This window comes from Cydia splendana, chromosome 8 (genome assembly GCF_910591565.1).
Source record: "Cydia splendana chromosome 8, ilCydSple1.2, whole genome shotgun sequence".
NCBI lineage: Eukaryota > Metazoa > Arthropoda > Insecta > Lepidoptera > Tortricidae > Cydia > Cydia splendana.
The window spans coordinates 17,884,303-17,903,798 of NC_085967.1; the positions used below are offsets into that span (position 1 = coordinate 17,884,303).

General features: G+C 38.6%; 2 protein-coding genes across 5 annotated transcripts; one reads left to right on the plus strand and one right to left on the minus strand.

The window, feature by feature from the left end:
* Positions 1–1,663: 1,663 nt before the first annotated feature.
* LOC134792952 (calcium release-activated calcium channel protein 1) lies at positions 1,664–13,735 on the plus strand. Of its 4 annotated transcripts, none has more exons than XM_063764431.1 (4): positions 1,665–1,961; positions 2,299–2,381; positions 6,854–7,003; positions 9,144–13,735. In XM_063764431.1, the coding sequence occupies exons 3-4, from the start codon at positions 6,866–6,868 to the stop codon at positions 9,672–9,674; spliced, it is 669 nt and encodes a 222-aa protein (XP_063620501.1). In that variant the 5' UTR covers positions 1,665–1,961; positions 2,299–2,381; positions 6,854–6,865; the 3' UTR covers positions 9,675–13,735. The 4 variants fall into 4 exon arrangements, with proteins under 4 accessions (XP_063620500.1, XP_063620501.1, XP_063620503.1 ...); XM_063764433.1 differs by having other exon boundaries at positions 1,665–1,875; XM_063764430.1 differs by lacking the exon at positions 2,299–2,381 and having other exon boundaries at positions 1,664–1,961.
* LOC134792953 (MORN repeat-containing protein 3-like) lies at positions 13,646–18,023 on the minus strand. Its single transcript, XM_063764435.1, has 5 exons — positions 17,759–18,023; positions 17,003–17,066; positions 16,116–16,363; positions 14,990–15,177; positions 13,646–13,825 (listed from the first exon to the last, which is right to left on the minus strand). Exons 1-5 carry the CDS (start codon positions 17,901–17,903, stop codon positions 13,715–13,717), a joined length of 756 nt encoding a protein of 251 aa, XP_063620505.1. The 5' UTR covers positions 17,904–18,023; the 3' UTR covers positions 13,646–13,714.
* Positions 18,024–19,496: the final 1,473 nt, after the last annotated feature.

Genomic DNA, 19,496 nt, shown 5'->3' on the forward strand with positions numbered 1-19,496 from the left:
TTTTCCTTGACGAGCACTATCGATCTAGATGCGGTTGATAGATTATTAATATTATTTTATTTTACATACATACTTACAAATAAAGCTTCATTTGCTTCCCACAAGGATCAAGTAAACCTTATAAATCAACTTCGTTCTAAATAAAAACCGGCCAAGTGCGAGTCGGACTCGCACACGAAGGGTTCCGTACCATTATCTATAAAAACGGTCACCCATCCAAGTACTGACCCCGCCCGAGCCCGACGTTGCTTAACTTCTATCAAAAATCACGTTTACAACAGTATGGGAGCCCCACTTAAATCTTTATTTTATTCTGTTTTAGTATTTGTTGTTATAGCGGCAACAGAAATACATCATCTGTGAAAATTTCAACTATCTCGATTCGTGAGATACAGCCTGGTGATTGACGGACGGACGGACGGACGGACAGCGGAGTCTTAGTAATAGGATCCCGTTTTACCCTTTGGGTACGGAACCCTAAAAACGGAGATACTTCTGTTTTAGACATAAAATCGAACTTCAGAGAGTTCAGTAGTTGTTACTTGCAGGTACTCTCGAATTTATTGTCATTATACAGGGTGGCCATAAAATAAGTGCTTTTCCGCTGCTGGCAAGAAAATGGTTGCTGGAAAAAAAATTACCCTCCCATAGAAAATGGACTAGACAAAATGTATGAAACAGCCAAATTTTTTTTTCGCGATTTCGGGGTTGGTCCCATCGCGGTTCGCGGTTGCTTAGTTCAGTATAATCCCTAAACCTCCCTGGCAACGGGAATGCACTTATTTTTGGCCACCCTGTATATATTATTATTTAATATAACCTTATCTTTAAAACATTTAATTATTCAACTTCCTTGGTGAACTGACTTGAATAAGTTACTTGACTTCGTGGATGAACTTGTCACAATAATTCCATGACATACAGAGGTAAACAATCATTATTTTTTACTCGTCGTTGGTTATATATTATCTCATCACATATACTCTATTGACTACTACCATGCTTATAAAATAAAATACAGAGTGCCAATATAACGTTAAAATAAATTTACTTGCAAATTAAATTGAAAAGTATCAAAATTATTCTTGTCTGCGTTGAAACGCGCTTAGCTTTGCCGGCGCTCGCGTACCGAGCGCTAACGCCATCTATCGAGTGTTATTTCGCAAAATCGGTGAACGCTCTAAGGAATAAGGGCTCTTAACCATAGGTATAATGTACCCATGTAACATGTTATGTTGAAATAAAGTGGCAATGTTATTGTGACGTAATCGCGTGTCACTCTGGGAATGGAAGACCATGTTTTATTAGACCATGGTCAAAAGTAGTTTTACCTGAAAATCATTGGTTAATAGTAATTGTGACTGTTACTATCAGTCAAAAGCACTCGCAGAGATAGGTAGGTTAGGGTTATGTTTTTTTTTTGCTACGCCCAAAAAACGAAACTGCTGCCAGAAATAGGTATGATTTTCAGGTAAAACTACTTTTGACCAACATGCTCAGTCAAAAGCAGTTATGCCTGTTTTTTTTCGGTTAAAAGTTCTTTTGACCATTTCACACTTTTGACTGCAACATGAACATTTTTCTAAATTATTTTCCCCTGACGGATCCATTGAGTTTAAAAAAAACATCTCTTGCTTGACATTTATTTGACATGTACGTGTATCACATCACGAGCCAAATACTTGCATTTTAATTGTTCATTTAAGAAATGCAAATATATTAAATTAGTTTCAATATCGTAACGCAATCCTCTTTTTTAAGGAATGTAAAATTGTTTGTGGAATACCTGACGCGGGCCATGGAGTGATAGATAATATTATAACACTGCAAAAGTGACCTCGTCTCATCGTATCGAAGGACTGTGCAATTGTTTAGGTATGTCGGTTTGGTCAGGCAGTACGGTCCCAGGCCCACCCAATCGTTACTCTCAGTATAGTAACTGGTGCCCAAAAATGAGCAAGGTATGATGTTTCTCAGCATGTTTTTTTACGCCGCTCACAGAGCCGTGCTACAACTGCTACGCTAAACGCAGTGTTTACAAGCAGGCTCGCACGATTACACGTATCACGTATTGTTATGCAGTCTCTTGCGTGGTTCTCTGTTGTGTAGTTGTGTCACAATTTTTTTTATCAGCACAGGCAGTCCTAATCGGCACTTTTTAGTTCCCACATTTCAGTCAGGTTGTTGGGACAGTTAATAAAAGATTGATATTAAAAGTAGTAGATTAAATAAAGACACTGTGAAAGTTCCAGAAGCACAAGTAGCATGGTTTAATTATTATTTTTATTTTTTTCATAGTGAATTTGATGTGAGATTTGCAAAGCCTTAAAATTTGGTTTTGTACTACGCGGAGGCTGCTACTAGTCCTTCTTTAATAAAGAGTGAGTTAACTGTTTGTTTGTTGGGAAAGGGTTGCTTGGGTCCTGTAGTGGTAGTCTGAAATCCTGGTGTAAATGTTGTGAAATATGATTTTTTATGGCAAAGGTAAGGTTAAGGTACTTTATTATTATTTATAAACATCAACACTATTACTAGGGAATGCAAATCGGTTATTTTTTGTATGGAAATAATCGGTTATTAACCAAAACCACGGTTATTTCCATACAAAAAATAACCGATTTGCATTCCCTAACTATTACCTTTACCTTTGGTATAAGAATGACACAAATAGATAACTCACAAGATATTGAATCAAATGGATGTATTTACTAGCCAGAACTCAGCAAAATGGAACCCTGGACCTCTATAATACCATGTCATATTGGCAAGCATTCAGGTATTTAATGTATGATTTATAAAGTCACTTTGACATAGTTTCACAGTAACTGTTTCCACAGTGTTGTACTAGAATGACTTCATTAAAGACACTGTTTGTATATGTTATACTTCTTAGAATTAATTGCATTTATGCATCTAGGTTAAAATTTGCTACACTATTGCATTGGGCAACTGTAATGAGAGCTGTACCGTTATTATAAATAAATAACTCGGTGTTCCCTATCCATACATAGCAGATACAACCATTTGGTTCTTACAACTTATATTAAGTCACAACAGTGCCAAAACTGGTTTAACACCAAAGTGCTTTTTTATTTTTAACACCTACAAATGAAAACAAGATTTTTTGCTCTTTAATTGGCTATGCTTCTCGCTTTTTGTTTCAATTAACTTTAATTGTCAGTAATGACCTGTTTTGTGGCTAATCAAGATGTTATGAATGATTGATCTTAGGTATTACATAGAATTGATTGCTTATTAATGGTTGTGCTGTCATTGTCAATATTGACTTATGGGGAATTAATGAGTACAATTATATGTAGTTTAGGGCATATAAAACTTTTATTAACCTTTTGAACGCCAGACGGCGAAGGAGGACGGTGGCAAGACTTTCCGATGACCATAGCCATAGCCGTCTGTGGCTGTCAAAAGCTTAAAATATTGTGGGATTATAATTGGAATAACTTTTCTAACGTAAGAACTACGAATATTAATGGCAGGTGCATGCAAAATTTTTAACTTATATCCAAAATTCAAAAAAAATATTTAGGATTTTTATTGGATTTAATCAATTAATATTGTTTACAACTTACTAAATACTCAACATTTTCCAATTCTAACATTCGTCACAAGTCACAATACAGCATGCTATAGCCACCCTATAGACATCAAAAATTTCCAAGACATTGCAATTTTGATACTTTGTCAAAATAAAGATTCAAATTAGAATGGAATGGGAGACTTTTTATAGGTCTCTGGGCAGATAGAGGATAAGTAAAGCATTCTGCTCCAGTTTGATATTATTATGCAGGAAATAATCACTATGACTTTCATTTCAACTAATTACCCAATTTCCATAATGGTTACTAAGAATAGTAAATCTCTGTGGCAACAACTTACACAAACAATTGTGTTGTTATATTATATGCCCTTTTATCCTCATCCTTGTGTGACCATATCCATCCATCCATCATAACTGTGACATTCAAATAATATTCACACCAGAATGAAGATAGTCAAGTTAGTTTTGGAGCTTTTAGACTATAGTTGGGTGGTTCTATGGTCAAAAATTTCAATAGTAAAGATATGCTTGTTCGTATATTTTTTGAATATGACGATGTACAATTAATACAAATAAAATATAATTAATTATATTATAACGCCAGGCGAACATGCGCACCAACGAAATGTGCACAAACTCCATTTGCTCACCAATTATCTGGCCCAGTTGTTAGTGCCAGTAAGGCCCGTCTTTACGAAGTAATATATAAGTCAATGTTTATAGTATGGAAAGAGTTGCAATACTAATATTTGGGCATTTGTGTCCATATCTGTTGCTTCCATGTGGGTAAACTCCAAAACTGTGCCACATCTGTGTACACAAAGTATTTAAGTATAAACATAGGCATGTGTGGATTATTATGAAATTGAATTTAAACAAATAATAAGTATATTAAAATTTGTTCCATTTGAATTTATTTGATGTAAATTAAAGTATTGTAAAAAGTGGAGCAGGAGCACCAACTTTCCCTCCAAACCACCAAACAATATAAAACATACAAAAATATTATCAAATTGTACTACCAAAAGTATAATGATGAAATGATATAGTTTAGTGACATACCAGACCTATGCCTATTAGCTTTGGTGACCGAAAAATATATAGTTAATGAGTACTCAAGATTGCAAGAGTTGCAGTTGAGATGATTTTACCTATTACTCGTATTTCAATGCCTAGAGCAATCAAATTGGATTATTTTCTATGGAAATTTATATACAATGTGACCAGTCCTCATTGCTCTCAGTAGCTTGCGTCTCTTTTGGCAACCCTACAAGTACGTCTAATTGACAGGTTATTGACTTTTCATCTGAGCACTCATCTCTAAATTGTCTCTAAATAACAAAGATGATATCATGTTCCATATACTCACTGTCTCATTTCAATATCAACCTAATGTATACTTAGATTAAGAATAAATTTGGGTTAGCTATGATGGCACAATGTCACCCATAATATTCAGTTCATGCATGATTGTTTCTTCATGCGAGGCAAGGTCTGCATGCTCAGGCAAATTGTGAATGGCACTTGCACACATGTGGTTACGCATTGTGTTGCTGGGTATCATATGTAGGCATGTAATTATGTTATAAATAGGTTTATGTTCGAAAATGAACTAAATATACGTTGGTACAGTCTGCATCAAAAATAGCCGATCAGACTACTCTTCAATAGTATGTTGACAATTTTCTTACATTTTAACAAAAATAGCTAATATCTCTGTATGTAGAACAATTAGACTATAGCAAGTATATCGGAGTGACCAAGGCGCTCACAAATATCTGAACACACCTTTATCGTCAAGGCGTTAGAGTGCGTTTTCAGATATTTTTAACACCTCGGCCGCTTCGATATAACTGTACTTTAGAACGCCAACTGTAGAGACATCTCTATTTCGAGGGGTGAGCGGTCAAACCCGATAAGTCGAGATTTTTCATTCAAATTAGTACTAAGTATATGTGATGTGCGTGGAGTTCTTATTTGAATGAAGAAATATCTCGATTTATCGGGTTTGGCCGCTCATCCCTCGATTTAGAAAAGTATTTCAGGATAACAGATACTTTTGGTGGCTGTTTCATCCGCTACTATTGAATTGATGCTGACTGTATAGCTATATTAAAGATAGGTATATTTCAAATTCAGATGTGTTTTAGTGTAAAGCATGATAAAACACATAATGGAAAGTTATAAACATCTTAAAGGATAAAATTAGATTATTATGTTAGTACGAGAACATAAAAATAAATCATTTTAAGTTCAAGTTATTGCACGGTAGTTACGATAACAACCATATTACTGTATATTTATGCAATACAACTAGGAATATGAACAGATATAATGAACTTGATAAAAAGTTATATCCGTTATTTTGTTGTGTAACATAGATTCGCGGGGAAAAAGTGTATGACACCTAGGTATTTAATTGTTATTTTGTGACTAACTTAAACCTAACGTGGTGATCTGGTAACAAAGGTGTAAATATGTTCAAGCCAAATTTTCGGGGTTTGTAAATGGAAATCTTTCACTACAGCACCTCCTTCAAGAAACATACCTCTTATAAATCAGGTTAATTGTATTAATTCAAATCTAAAAGAAAATCCACTGTGTGTCGTTTCGTGGTTTATCATTACGTTGATGGCTGCGTCACTTTCGTTTGCCATATTAAAGAAAGGGATGCCACAAATGATTTGGGACATACGGCCATCGGCCATATGTTGCATACTTAAAAATCGAAGCGCAATCGAGGCGTTTGGTACAGTCACCACACGGGATTGTCCATTTAGGTTTCACGCTAAATTGGAAATTCTATAGCGTAAGTATTGAACAACCAATTTAGCTAGCACCCTAAATGGCGCAACGATCGCGGAGCGTGATGGTAGGTACGTGGTTTTCCGAAATGAGCGCCTCAACGACCGCTTGAGTGCCTATTGAAAAGTACCAGTGTCTATTCAAATCTATTGTTTATTGTTTGTTACAGTCAAGGTCTGTGATTGATAGCGCTGCGACCCACTAAGGGTCGATTGCACCTGTATCACGATTCGAAATGTTCGCTAACGCTAAATTTTATTATATTAGAAGTTACATAGTTTAAGCATTGGGTGATATTGTTCAATCCGTTAATTGGGGTTGGCGCAACCGGCTCTAAGCCTACAGGCTACATTTAGGAACAGAATATTGTTTATTACCATGTTTTATTCGCATGTTACGCGTTCACGCAAAACCAGCTTCTAAAGGTGTCGGGGTCGCGTACAATTTACCCCAATTTCGCTTTAATTTAAGTTCGTTTTTCGCTTGCAGCATACGTGCGTGATGTCGGGCGAGGCGCCTATCCAGTCGGACGCAGGGCTTCACACGCCCGCGTACCTGTCATGGCGGAAACTCCAGCTGAGTCGCGCGAAGCTGAAGGCTTCCAGTAAGACTTCGGCGCTACTCTCTGGATTCGCTATGGTAAGTGAGACCACTTAACAAACCCGCTAGTGCGTGGTATCTGAAGAGACTCTTCTCCAGTCGGACGCAGGGCTCCGCACGCCCGCATACCTGACATGGAGGAAGCTGAGTAAAAGCAAGAAAAGAATACTTCAGCACTGCTCTTTGGATTCGCTATGGTAAGCTTGACATCCCGCTAAATAGTTATTGCACTATATTATGTAGGTACCTAACTATTGTTCTTAATTTGCGCGTAACTATAATAGTTATTTACGATACAAGTGCGGAAAAGAGGAAATTCGAAACGAGTGGCGAATTACCTATTCGCACGTGTATCTTACGTTTTACATTGACATACGCAAGGAAAGTGCTCTTTCCCGCACTAGTGCGGGAAAGTAGGACCATATGTATTGTAAAAAACCATTTCTACCATCTGGCTACAGTTTATCCTTCTACACAATATATTCGAAAAGCAAACGCGACCAAAAACACGTGTATAACACAAGCATTGACCCCCGCCCCCGGGTCTGACGCACTTTACTGCATAAGCTATAGAATATCAAATTTCACACGTTCCTTTTGATTAGAAAATATGAGCATTCTCATGTTTTTCAACTTAACTCGCCGCATTGACGTCAATGGTTCGTACGATCTATCTGTTAAGCGGAGGCTATAAATTACGGACACTTTAAAATTACCTTGAAATCTCGTAACTAACTAATTGTAGTTAAGCCCATTGGGGCTTATGGTGCATGAATTTGTGCACGCATCGACTAGAGGAACAGTGAACGAAAGCCTCGTATAAGTATACATATATCGCTCTATCAGACAAAATGGGAACTTCTCTATCGTTGGTCTTCCTTTGTTTGTTCAATGTGGATGGAACATTCACTAACATATTTAGGATGATTTCCTTTTTGTTACTTTATGTACGTCAAAAACAAAGTAAGCAGATGTTCTTCACATTAACAAACGAAGTTAAAATCACATATATTTGATAAGACTAGTATTACAACAAACAACTTAATTCTATTAGGTATACGTTTTTATGAGCACATGTCAGTAAAGTTGCCAATGTAATATTATGTAAACACTATAATTATGTAGCTATATATGACATACAGCCTGAGAAACCTCGTCCTTAGTTCCGACAATTGAAACAATAGAATTGTTTCGTACATAACGAATCTTGACGATGAGTAATACTTACCTACATATTAGTCTTATTATTAGATTATAAGGTAGACTTGTTATTGTCATTTCCACATACTAGTAACCGCAGACGCCATATGTTTGGGACGGAAGCACAGAGAGCCTACCGGGAAATTTCGTTATCTGCCTCTTTATCGTTCCATTCCAATGGGCAAGAGTGATAGAGAGACAGAAAGATATCGAAATTTTATTTTCGGTATTTAGCGGTAGCCACAGATGTGCAAGATGCGGAAATTTTCTAAAAAGTTTAATAAATTCTCGGAAATTTCGGAAAATATTACAGGGAATAAAGGAAAATTTCATTTTGGAAATGGAAAATTTCGATTCCCATGCAAAAGTATGACAAATTCCCGAAATTTTTCCATGCGGAAATATTGCAATTTTGGGAACATTCTGACGGCACATCAGTAGACAGAAATGTGACTCGAAGGATATAAATGTTACTAATAGCTACACTTAAATACAAAGCATGTAGTGAATATTATTAGAATCGTGACTATTGTGCAGGTAATTAACGGTGCTTCCTTTCTGAGGCGTAGAAGTATTTTGTTGTTTATGCATGTCTTGCGGTGGAGAACTACTAACTATATGTATTAGGACCTTTGCAAAGTAGGTATTAGCTACGTAAATATTACTTTTTTGTTTCGTACAAAAGCTTGTTTAGATATTTAACGTTTCTGTAATATTTAGTGTATATGTTTTCTCAAATGACTTAGGAATTATGAAATAGGGCACAAAATCTACATAGTCAACGTATTAGTATCCCGCTTAGATATCACGTTTGTGTGCATGAACTGTTACTTTTTAACTTATTATACGAGAACATAGAAACACCGTATCACATTGTGTATGCACGTAATAAATAGAGCGAACCACGAGTGCGACCTACATTTACAAACGGCGATAACAATGTTTACAACACAAGCGTTGATTTCACATTTGTTCACAGGTAGCTATGGTGGAAGTGCAACTGAACACAGACCAAACCAGCAAAGTGCCCAAGGAGATGCTCGTCGCGTTCACAGTGTGCACAACTCTTCTCGTCGCCGTTCACATGCTGGCCCTCATGATCAGCACATGCATACTACCCAACATAGAAGCAGTCGGGAATCTACACAGCATAGCTCTGGTACACGAATCGCCCCATGAAAGACTACACTGGTACATCGAAATCGCTTGGGCGTTTTCAACACTACTCGGACTAATTCTGTTCCTAGTGGAAATAGCTATTCTCTGTTGGGTGAAATTCTACGATTTAAGCGAGACCGCCGCCTGGTCCGCCTGCGTTGTACTTATACCGGTCATGATTGTGTTCCTGGCGTTCGCTATACATTTCTATATGTCTTTAGCGACACATAAATACGAAGTTACAGTTACTGGCATAAAAGAGCTAGAGTTACTTAAAGAGCAGATTGAAATGGGCGACCATGACGGTAGGATGAATAATCTCACATTACTCGACCAGGGCAGGGTCGTTTGAAAACTTATGGCGTTATTCATAAACGCGCTACGAGCCTCAATTAGCTACTAATCGTTCGTCTTTATCTATCTTTCTGACTTATGTATTTGTAAGAAAGGGATAAAACTAATTGAGGCTTGTATAATTTTATGAATTAGGTACTTAGGGGGTAAAGCCTTACCTTTCCAGTGTCCGATTTTGGGATGTTATATACGTTTTTGACTTAAATATACCCACGTTTTTATTGTTAACGCGTAGATTATAGGAAAGTACTTATTGATCTGTATATGAAAATTGTACTTATATAAATGCCAATTTTGCAATATTATACTTATTTATCGGGTATATTAGGTTGGGTCGTGAGCGTTGAACGTAATAGAATAATCAATCTTAGTAATTAATAAGACTTACCTTAACACATTCATTGCCACCCAGCCAAACAAGACGCACCCGCCAGGCCACAGCAATTTCGTAATATAAAGCAGTAGTACCGATCCCGACTATCGGGTCGTCCGGCCTGGGAACGAAATCATAAAATACCCGATAGTCGGGTTTTCGGCACTGAATGTGTTAAAAAAATAATAGTATAGGTATAGTGTGAAGTTTACTGCCTGCGGAATGAACTCGCGGTATTTTATTTAACTCTCTATCTTAAAGCCAAGAAAATAAAGTATTTGTTGCCAAAAACTTGCTCAAAAAATAAGGCTTATAAACACAGCATAAAAACATCTTTTTTATGCATATTATAGTATTGTACTTTTTCAATAATATGCGAGAAGCATGACATACCTAAATATATGCGTTCACTGACATACCTACATTCGAATCTCCAGTTTATAAAGTTTCCTATGAAAATTACCTTTTATTATGTTTACGATATTTTTTTTACTCATACCTTCTTAGGGCCACTTGCGTCAGCCGGGGTTAACCACTAACCCGGGGTTAGCCACTAACCCGGGGTTAGCCGCTAACCCAGTGTTAAATAGTACTGGTAACCATGCTAACTCCAGGTTTAACCGGTTAATCCCGGGTTAGTGGCTTAACCCTGGCTGGCGCAAGTGGCGCTTAGGAACGTTGCTCATATCCCTAATATCGGATATAATACAAACTATAAAAAATATAGGTTAGAAGAATGGCTGAATTTGTCAAAATGTGAAATTTCTAACCAACGTGTAATTTACATAATAGTCATGTCTACCATCTAACTGCCTTGGCAAAAATATATAAATTGCAAAAACGTCCTTTCAGATAATTATAAATATTATAATATAATTTTATGAAATAATTTCAAATATTACATTTTTATGTTGTTCTAAAATGGTTAGCCAGAAAGTTATTGTTCGTACAAATTGTTCACAAAAATAACTCGCAATAATGTCTTCTTTATAAATATTTGTTGCTGGGTGCTAATTTCGAGACTTGTAAATCCCAAGTAAAAATCCGTCATGCCAAGAAACAATAGGGCTCAAAAATGCAATTAAGAACGAACAAAATCCACCACGGAAATGTAATTTATATTTTGATTCAATTAAACAGGGTGCTGCTGGTTGTTTTTTAGTTAATATTAATGATTTATTTGTTAACATGACATTTAAATTTTCTATTATAAGGATTATAACGAAAAATACAATTTATAACGATTTTAAAAGATTTCTTCTGAGTTTGTTTGGTTATGAGTTATCTCGAGTAGATGTCGATTCAGGAAAATATGCGAAGACCCGAAACTTCAATAGGCTAACTTCAGTAGGTACCGAAAAGTTTTTTTTAATAATGCACCGTTCAGTTTATGTTGACAACAAGAAAATAAATTTAATTACACAAACGGGTCTACCGCGATATAATTTCATTGTTTCCGTGACCACAGCTGGTGCAACTCAGCTGAAACGTCGGAATTAAAGGTAAAAACAATGAAATTATATCGCGGTAGACCCGTTTGTGTAATTAAATATGTGTACAAAACGCGAGAGTTTAAAGTGTTATAAGAAAAAAAATTACCGTTTATAACTAAGCAAAAGATGCGAGGTACTTCCTTATTTGAATTACTCCAATATTGCCTAGGAATTAGGCAATATTAGTAGTACCAATTAAGTAGGTAAGTAGTTCATTCCTTCGAATTTCTTCAATGTAACAAAAAATGTAGTTTATTTACAAAGCTGTTCCATAGTTCCTAATTACCTATTCACATACACAATAGTTATTTACGATACAAGTGCGGAAAAGAGGAAATTCGCAGTGTATCGGTTAACTTTTTACAGTAGGTACATATGGCCCTTTAAGCTTTTGACATACGCACGGAAAGTGCTCTTTCCCACACTAGTGCGGGAAAGTAGCACCATATGTACTACTGTAAATAAAATTATCGCATACCTAATACTTATCAGCTCTGGTTTCTCCGGAATAGGCCGATAACGCTTCGTTCAATGCGAGTTTGATAACCAACCGTAACCGTAACTTAATGGTATAAAGGTTAAAATCGCAAGTAACTAAAATTTTTATTTATTTATTGTGACATTTGTGACTGAGTGATATTCAGCTCTTTCGAGTTAGACTATATTATCAGTAAATTGACGATATATTATGGCGAGGGCAATAAATTATATGTAATTAAATGTTAACTTAACAATAATTTGACCCCAAATTGGGTTTTACACTTAAGTCCGCTGTGATAATGATAAATATGACATTTTGTTGAATCTGTCGATGTATCTGCGTCAGATGAGAATTGTCGGAACCCACTGCGGCGTATGCGCACTATTGCGCACGAATGTCAATATCAGGAGGGCTTGCCAAGATGACAATAGTTGATTGAAAATGCCAATCGAAACTAATAGGCCCCGTGCATGAACTATAGGGGGCAGCATAGGAGCCGTCAGACTTTTGGCGCGAGGCGTAAATGTGTCGTTTATGTTTCCGATGTAGCCCACAAGATGGTAGATCCTACTATGCACAAGGAAACGTACCGACGAGATCGGCAGATGGTAGCACTTGCTTTGGCAATGTACCTATACATGTTTCAGATTCAGGCCACAAGATGACAGACCCTCCAACGCGCAGGGTTATTCCCACTAGTTACCACCAAGTTGTTAATACCAGTGGTAACTACTGGGATTTTTTTCCCACCTTTTACCACTGGTAACTAAATTCCCAGTAGTTACCACCAAACCGAGTTGGTGGTAACTAGTGGGAATAACCAACGCGCACGGTCCCTATAGTCACGTGACTTTTCGTATCGACTGTCATCGCGATACATTTTTAGGGTTCCGTACCCAAAGGGTAAAACGGGACCCTATTACTAAGACTTCGCTGTCCGTCCGTCCGTCCGTCCGTCCGTCCGTCCGTCCGTCTGTCACCAGGCTGTATCTCACGAACCGTGATAGCTAGACAGTTGAAATTTTCACAGATGATGTATTTCTGTTGCCGCTATACAACAAATACTAAAAACAGAATAAAATAAAGATTTAAATGGGGCTCCCATACAACAAACGTGATTTTTGAGTGGTCAGTACTTGGATGGGTGACCGTTTTTTTTTGCTTTTTTTTTGTTTGTTTTTTTTGCATTATGGTACGGAACCCTTAGTGCGCGAGTCCGACTCGCACTTGCCCGGTTTTTTGTTTTCGTTTGCGTTTGTCGATGTACGATTGTCATATTGGCTAGTTCCTCAGTGGTCGCATTGCCGTGCAAAATACTAGTAACGGGACGCCACAAAAATATGCTTAAAATCTGATGCAGATTACATATTAGCATAAGAGAAGTAATATTAAATCCTAGCATGGAATGTTAAGACATAGGTAGGTAAGGACCTGTGTAATGAGACAGTTCACGACAAAAGGACTTATTAAGACTTGAAAACCTATAAAAACTGAAAACCGAAGCAGTGCAAAAAATACACATTTGAAAATGGCCAATGATATGATGAATGATAGCAACCGGATTCCCATCAAGTTCATTTTGTCGTGTATTGTCACAAAATTTCAAATAAAACATCCGAATAATCCATGCATCATGGCAGTGTGTACCACTTTATTTATAATCGATCGATCTGTTATGGTTTAGCAATATATCACCACATTTGGTCAATACAGTAGCGTAGTTTCTTGTCAATATCTCCTATTTTCATTTTCAGCCAAAGTTCGCTCTCATCCAGGATTTTTCTGGGGTTTTCTAGATGTTTCTGTGGGAAGGAAATAAAAATCTTTAAAAAAATATTGTAGGCACTAAGTGTAAGTAATTTAGAGGTACTGACCGGATTATTCAATTCAATATACAATATTAGGACTAACAATAAACAAATACATAAGTAGGTACTTAATTTAAAACATTGTATCTTAGAACCAACCATACTCGCAAGGGTACGAACGTAGGCATATATCAGAACTACAGTACGCAATTATGTTGAATATCTAATAAGTCTAATTTTGGACTTGACATCAAGCAACCATCAGAACAGAGTTTGACCACGCTTAAAGTTTTCATGCCAAGTATAGGGCTTATAAGGATACCTATATGTACCTATGCATTCTTAGAGAGATGCAACGGATAGTTGTTTGGCCGGATACCGGATATTCGGCCTGACCATCGGCCGAATATTCGGCCGGCGGAACTATACCTACATTTCGGTTTTTCAGGTGCGCATTGTGCAGGTTTTGAGCTGTTTCCTAGTGAACGTTCGCGCGGACTCGGTCATTTCTAGGTTCGTAATGAGTGCGCGTGCAAGTCAGTGGAACGTTTAAATTGTTTTAAAATAATAAACGAGTACGATTATGACCTGTTTCTTAGATCCAATTTGTTTACTTCGAAACCAAGCAATGTTACTATCCGGTATCCGGCCGGATAGTAGGTCAGTATCGGGTATCCGGCCGAATATTAAAATAATGGCCGGATAGGCCGGATACCGGATAGAAACCGAATATCCGGTGCATCTCTAATTCTTACTGCCAAGTTTGTGCAAATTTTAACGTGATCAGAGTCTACCTGCATTTGTCCGATGGGGAGTTAATATAAGCCATACATTACTCAGGCTCAAGGTGGGATGGTTTAAGGCGTAGGCTTATCACAAAACTGAAGTAGGTACCTATGATAATGTTGGAGACTAGTCTAGAGATGCCCGAATCCAACATTTAGTCGCTAAGGGCCACTTGCACCATCCCATTAACCCGGGGTTAAATCTGGACTTACCATGGTTACCAGTAAAATTTGACACTAGGTTAACGGTTTAACCGCTTTACCCCGGGTTTGTGGAATGGTGCAAGTGGCGCTAAGTCGTAAATTTTCGAAGTCACTTATGTCGTAAATTGTCCTGCGTTTGTCTGATGTGCTGAAGATAAACCATACTCACAGGCGGGATGGGGTAAGGCGTGGGCATATCACAGAACTGCCGTATGATAATGTCGGACATCCTAGACTTGACGCAGATATCGTCCACCCAGCAGCCTTCCTGCATCTGCCCTGTATGCAAGTGGTAGAACCGGCCCATACCGCTCTTAATGTTGTCCTCCCAATGCCCTTCGTAGCGGTTGCCGTTTTCTGATTAAAAATATACCTACATTGAATTAAGAGTTATTTCAGCCTATATACCTACGTCCCACTGCTGGGCACAGGCCTCCTCTTATGCGCGAGAGGGCTTGGGCTATAGTCCCCAAGCCAGTGCGGATTGGGGACTTCAGCACATACACCTTTGAATTTCTTCGCAGATGTGGATATGCAGGTTTCCTCACGATGTTTTCCTTCACCGAAAAGCTAGTGGTAAATATCAAACGATATTTCGTACATAACTTCCGAAAAACTCACGAGCTAGGATTTGAACCCGCGACCTCCGGATTGAAAGTCGGACGTCATATTCACTCGGCCACCATCGCTTTTTTATCCGAATTTAGATTTGTTGAATCGTAATTGATGTAGGATGTCATAAGATACTCTTCAAAAAACGTAGCTTAAATTATTTCTTGTTTATGTGGACGCTAGTCTTTATTGTTTACTTGTAGGCACCATCGTTTGCACCGTGAGTTAAGGGGCCCACTGATTAACAGTCCGCCGCCGGACGGTATCGGCCTGTCAGTTGTTCGGAACTGTCAAAATTTTGTTCTAACTGATTGACCGATACCGTCCGGGGGACTGTTAATCAGTGCGCCCCTTTAGTGGACCTTGTCGGTAGAGGTACCGACCTCCCAAAACATTGGCGTGCGGAACGAGTGACATCTTTAATACGTCATGTGATGTGATCAATGGCGGTTAAACGGTTAATTATACTCGTTTCGCTGCCCAATTAATTGTAAGTATGAGACCTACAGTTTGGACAATAAGAACAACACACACACTTCTAGGACTAATACCGACACCTATAGTTTGCGTGTAGTAAATGATTGCGTGTAATTAATACTAAAACCACCTGGTATTTCAATCAATTGTTACCTATAACTAAAATCGCCTACGAGTTCGCGGGCCGTCTAAATCAGCCAACTTACTTTGAACGAACATGCCCAACCCCTCTCTCAAGCTCTTATTCCAATATCCGACGTACAAGGTCCCGTCGGCGTACCACATCTTGCCGTACCCGTGTCTGTGCCCCCTCTTCCAATGGCCCAGGTACATGTCTCCGTTCTCGTAGTACCACACGCCGACGCCCTCCGGCTTGCCGCGTACCCAGTCACCACGGTAGTCGAGACGGAATGTGCCGTTGTCGAGCCGGTGGCTGAGTGTGCCGAATCCGTGCCTGCGTGTTTGTAAATATATTTTTGGAATGTTGGCGTGTAAAGATGGTTGTGAACCCGACCGTACTACACGTACCTCGCTTGTAATAACTTTATACTTAGAATAAGAATTCGTTTATTGTTTAAGGCCAGCGCAAACCGGCGGAGCGCAGCGCAGATAAAATCCCCCGCGATACCGCGAGCGCCCGCCAGCCCGAGCGCTGGCTGCCGGCGCACCAGGGAGCACTTCGGCGCAGGCCGGGGGATGCCGCCGCATGTACTCTATCATCAAGGGATTAGTGACTAGTGTGCACGAGTTCTCCCCCGTCGTCCCGGCGCTACTTCGGCGCACTCGGGAGGCCTCGGCGCATGCCGCGGCATGCCGGCGCCTACCGCCGCGGTATCCTCAGCCTGCTCCTCGATGCCGCGAAGTAACAATCCTCCGTGATGCTCCGAGGTCGGTCTCAAAGCATTTAAAATACCTGAAGGTAATTGAAATAGGGAAGATAATACATTGATAATTTTAAAGTGATCTGCGCTGCGCTCTGCCGGTTTGCGCAGGCCTTTACCGTGTCAAACAATAGTGCAAAGTGTATATAATGACTTATAGTTTGAAACTAATATTTTAAGCCTGAAAAAGAGCTTTAATAATTATTAGTTACCTGAATCCTTTATACCAGTCCCCTTCGTACAGTTTTCCGGTGATTGTGTAAAAAGTACCTTTTCCTGCAACGTGGAACTAAGTTAAATCTTAAAACTGCCTTCAACCGCTTCAACCCCAGAGCACTGCAGATTATATAATAGTTCTGAACAACCGCAGGGCAGACCCAGGTCTTGTTCCCAGATTAAGAAAAATAGACCAAGTAAATGACGAAGGCTAAAATATACGGAACTGAACATCAACTTGCAACAGGTTATGGGCCCTACATTTCTGTTGAATGAATGAAGATGAAGTCAACAAATAATTGTTCTGTAGGTATATAACTTCGCGGACCACACACTTCGGGACAGTGGCCAACTCCATTGATGACCATAAGCTGGATATGATCTAGTTGACCACTTGGAGACGCTACTTTACGCTGACGCTACCCTCCCAGCCCATCGGTTTAAATATTCACGTCCCTATATAATATGTATTTAAAAAATAGAGAGAGAAATTGCAGCAACTTAAAGTGCTTAAACTAACTTTGTTGTACACGAAGTGGCGGTTCGTCAACAGTATTTACTTATACTTTATAGGCTAGTCGGAGTTTTCCGGCTTACCTTCATTTGTAGAAAATACTCAACTGTAAAAAATTAGGCAATCCGATGGGTGAGATTCGAATTCTCTGAACGCCCGACACTGGTGCCTACAGTCAAATACGAGTATCTATACCCTAGGCCACGCCTAGGCCCAGTAATTGTTTAGTTTACCCTACCTTCTTTTAGATCTGATTTCCATTCCCCTTTGTACACATCCAGTCTAGACGTAAATATTTGATGGTGTAAACCGTTTTTTATAGACTTCTTTTCAGCGGCTAATGAAAGCGGGATGAAGTTACGGGGGTGCCTATAAAACGGCATTATAAAATCTAGTTTGAAAACATAAATAAGTATTAAAATAACAATTAATGTAATTAAAAATAGCTGCGTCCGCTGATAACAATTTATGACAGATTCAGATATGACATATATTATTGTACCTATAAATAACTTTTTTAAATTTTTGCTAAAACCAACCTGTAATGCATCAATGTCTTGGTGAAAATTTGTCAAAAAACTGTTTAAGGCATATACGCATCAATGTCTTGGTGAAAATTTGTCAAAAAACTGTTTAAGGCATATACGCTTAGAGGATATAACCAACGGAGACGCCATGTCTAAAATTTTCGGTACAAAATAGTCTGCCGTTTTTTGCGGGGGAGGGGCACATCAAATGTATAGGTACGTCATGTCAGATAAACGTCAGTCCATACATATCCTGACATGTGGTTGACCATTGGCCGCCTATTTTCGATAGAGGGGAACGCCTGTTAATGGCGGCTCCATTGTTAATTGTTAATTACTCCGAGCATATACGAGTAATATGTATGTATAAGATACATATTACTCGTAACCACCATCATCATCATCATCATCACCATCTCGTACCAGGTAAGCGCTGGTGGCCTAGCGGTAAGAGCGTGTGCCTTTCAATCCGGAGGTCGCGGGTTCAAACCCCGGCTCGTACCAATGGCTTTTTCGGAACTTATGTACGAAATATCATTTGATATTTGCCAGTCGCTTTTCGGTGAAGGAAAACATCATGAGGAAACCGGACTAATCCCAATAAGGCCTAGTTTCCCCCTCTGGGTTGGAAGTCAGATCTGATGGCAGTCGCTTTCGTAAAAACTAGTGCTTACGTCATATCATGGGATTAGTTGACAAGCGGACCCCAGGCTCCCATGAGCCGTGGCAAAATGCCGGGATAACGCGAGGAAGAAGATGTATTATATGTATAAGATACCTACTTTAAGGTTTACTTACAATATGTGCCAGTGCTGCTTTCGGCGGCAGAATATTGCAGTAATACGCGTACCCCTATTGGAAGGGAGATCTCTATATTATTTTTATTTTCTATAATAAAACAGTGGAAAAAATTGGTCTGATTACAGAGCACCTACTCGACACAATGTTGTTTAAAGTTATTCCATCATTTATCTTATCATATGGTTTTTCCACAAACTCGTTGTTAAATAAAAATAGGGAACATGCGATAATTTAGTATAGAGGGTTATCTATATTCAATAGGGTCAAAAGTCAAGTCTTATTTAGGTTTAGTCTAACTAAATCATACCTAGAGTTAGACCAAGAAAAGTCTGCAGCGATTGTGATAGCCCACACAGTGCAAGTGTTATTATTACGTCATAATTTCATAGTAGTTTTAGTTTGAAGAAACGTCACTTATGATGTTTGACACTGACATATCCAATCCATATCGTTTCTATACCTAATATTTGACGTATCTTAAACTTCGAATCGCGCCGTTAGTTGATATTATCCCTTCGGCTGGCAAACTCCCGCAGCGGGAATGTCCATTTAAAAACTACGAAACTAATGTACCTAGGGGCTGTCCATAAATTACGTCATCGATTTTTGACCCCCCCCCTAAAATCAACCAAAAATCATGCTTCGAAT

Bases quoted from the DNA above. Each gene is read 5' to 3' on its own strand.
- LOC134792953 (XM_063764435.1), bottom strand. From the start codon at position 17,903: ATGCCGTTTTATAGGCACCCCCGTAACTTCATCCCGCTTTCATTAGCC. The intron at 15,178-16,115 runs GTAAGTTGGCTG...ATTTTTAATCAG, and splicing joins GTTGGGCATGTTCGTTCAAA to AAAACGGCAACCGCTACGAA. The intron at 13,826-14,989 runs GTGAGTATGGTT...TCCTTCCCACAG, and splicing joins CGCCTTACCCCATCCCGCCT to AAACATCTAGAAAACCCCAG.
- LOC134792952 (XM_063764430.1), top strand. From the start codon at position 1,878: ATGTCGGTTTGGTCAGGCAGTACGGTCCCAGGCCCACCCAATCGTTAC. The intron at 1,962-6,853 runs GTATGATGTTTC...TTTCGCTTGCAG, and splicing joins GGTGCCCAAAAATGAGCAAG to CATACGTGCGTGATGTCGGG. The intron at 7,004-9,143 runs GTAAGTGAGACC...ATTTGTTCACAG, and splicing joins TACTCTCTGGATTCGCTATG to GTAGCTATGGTGGAAGTGCA.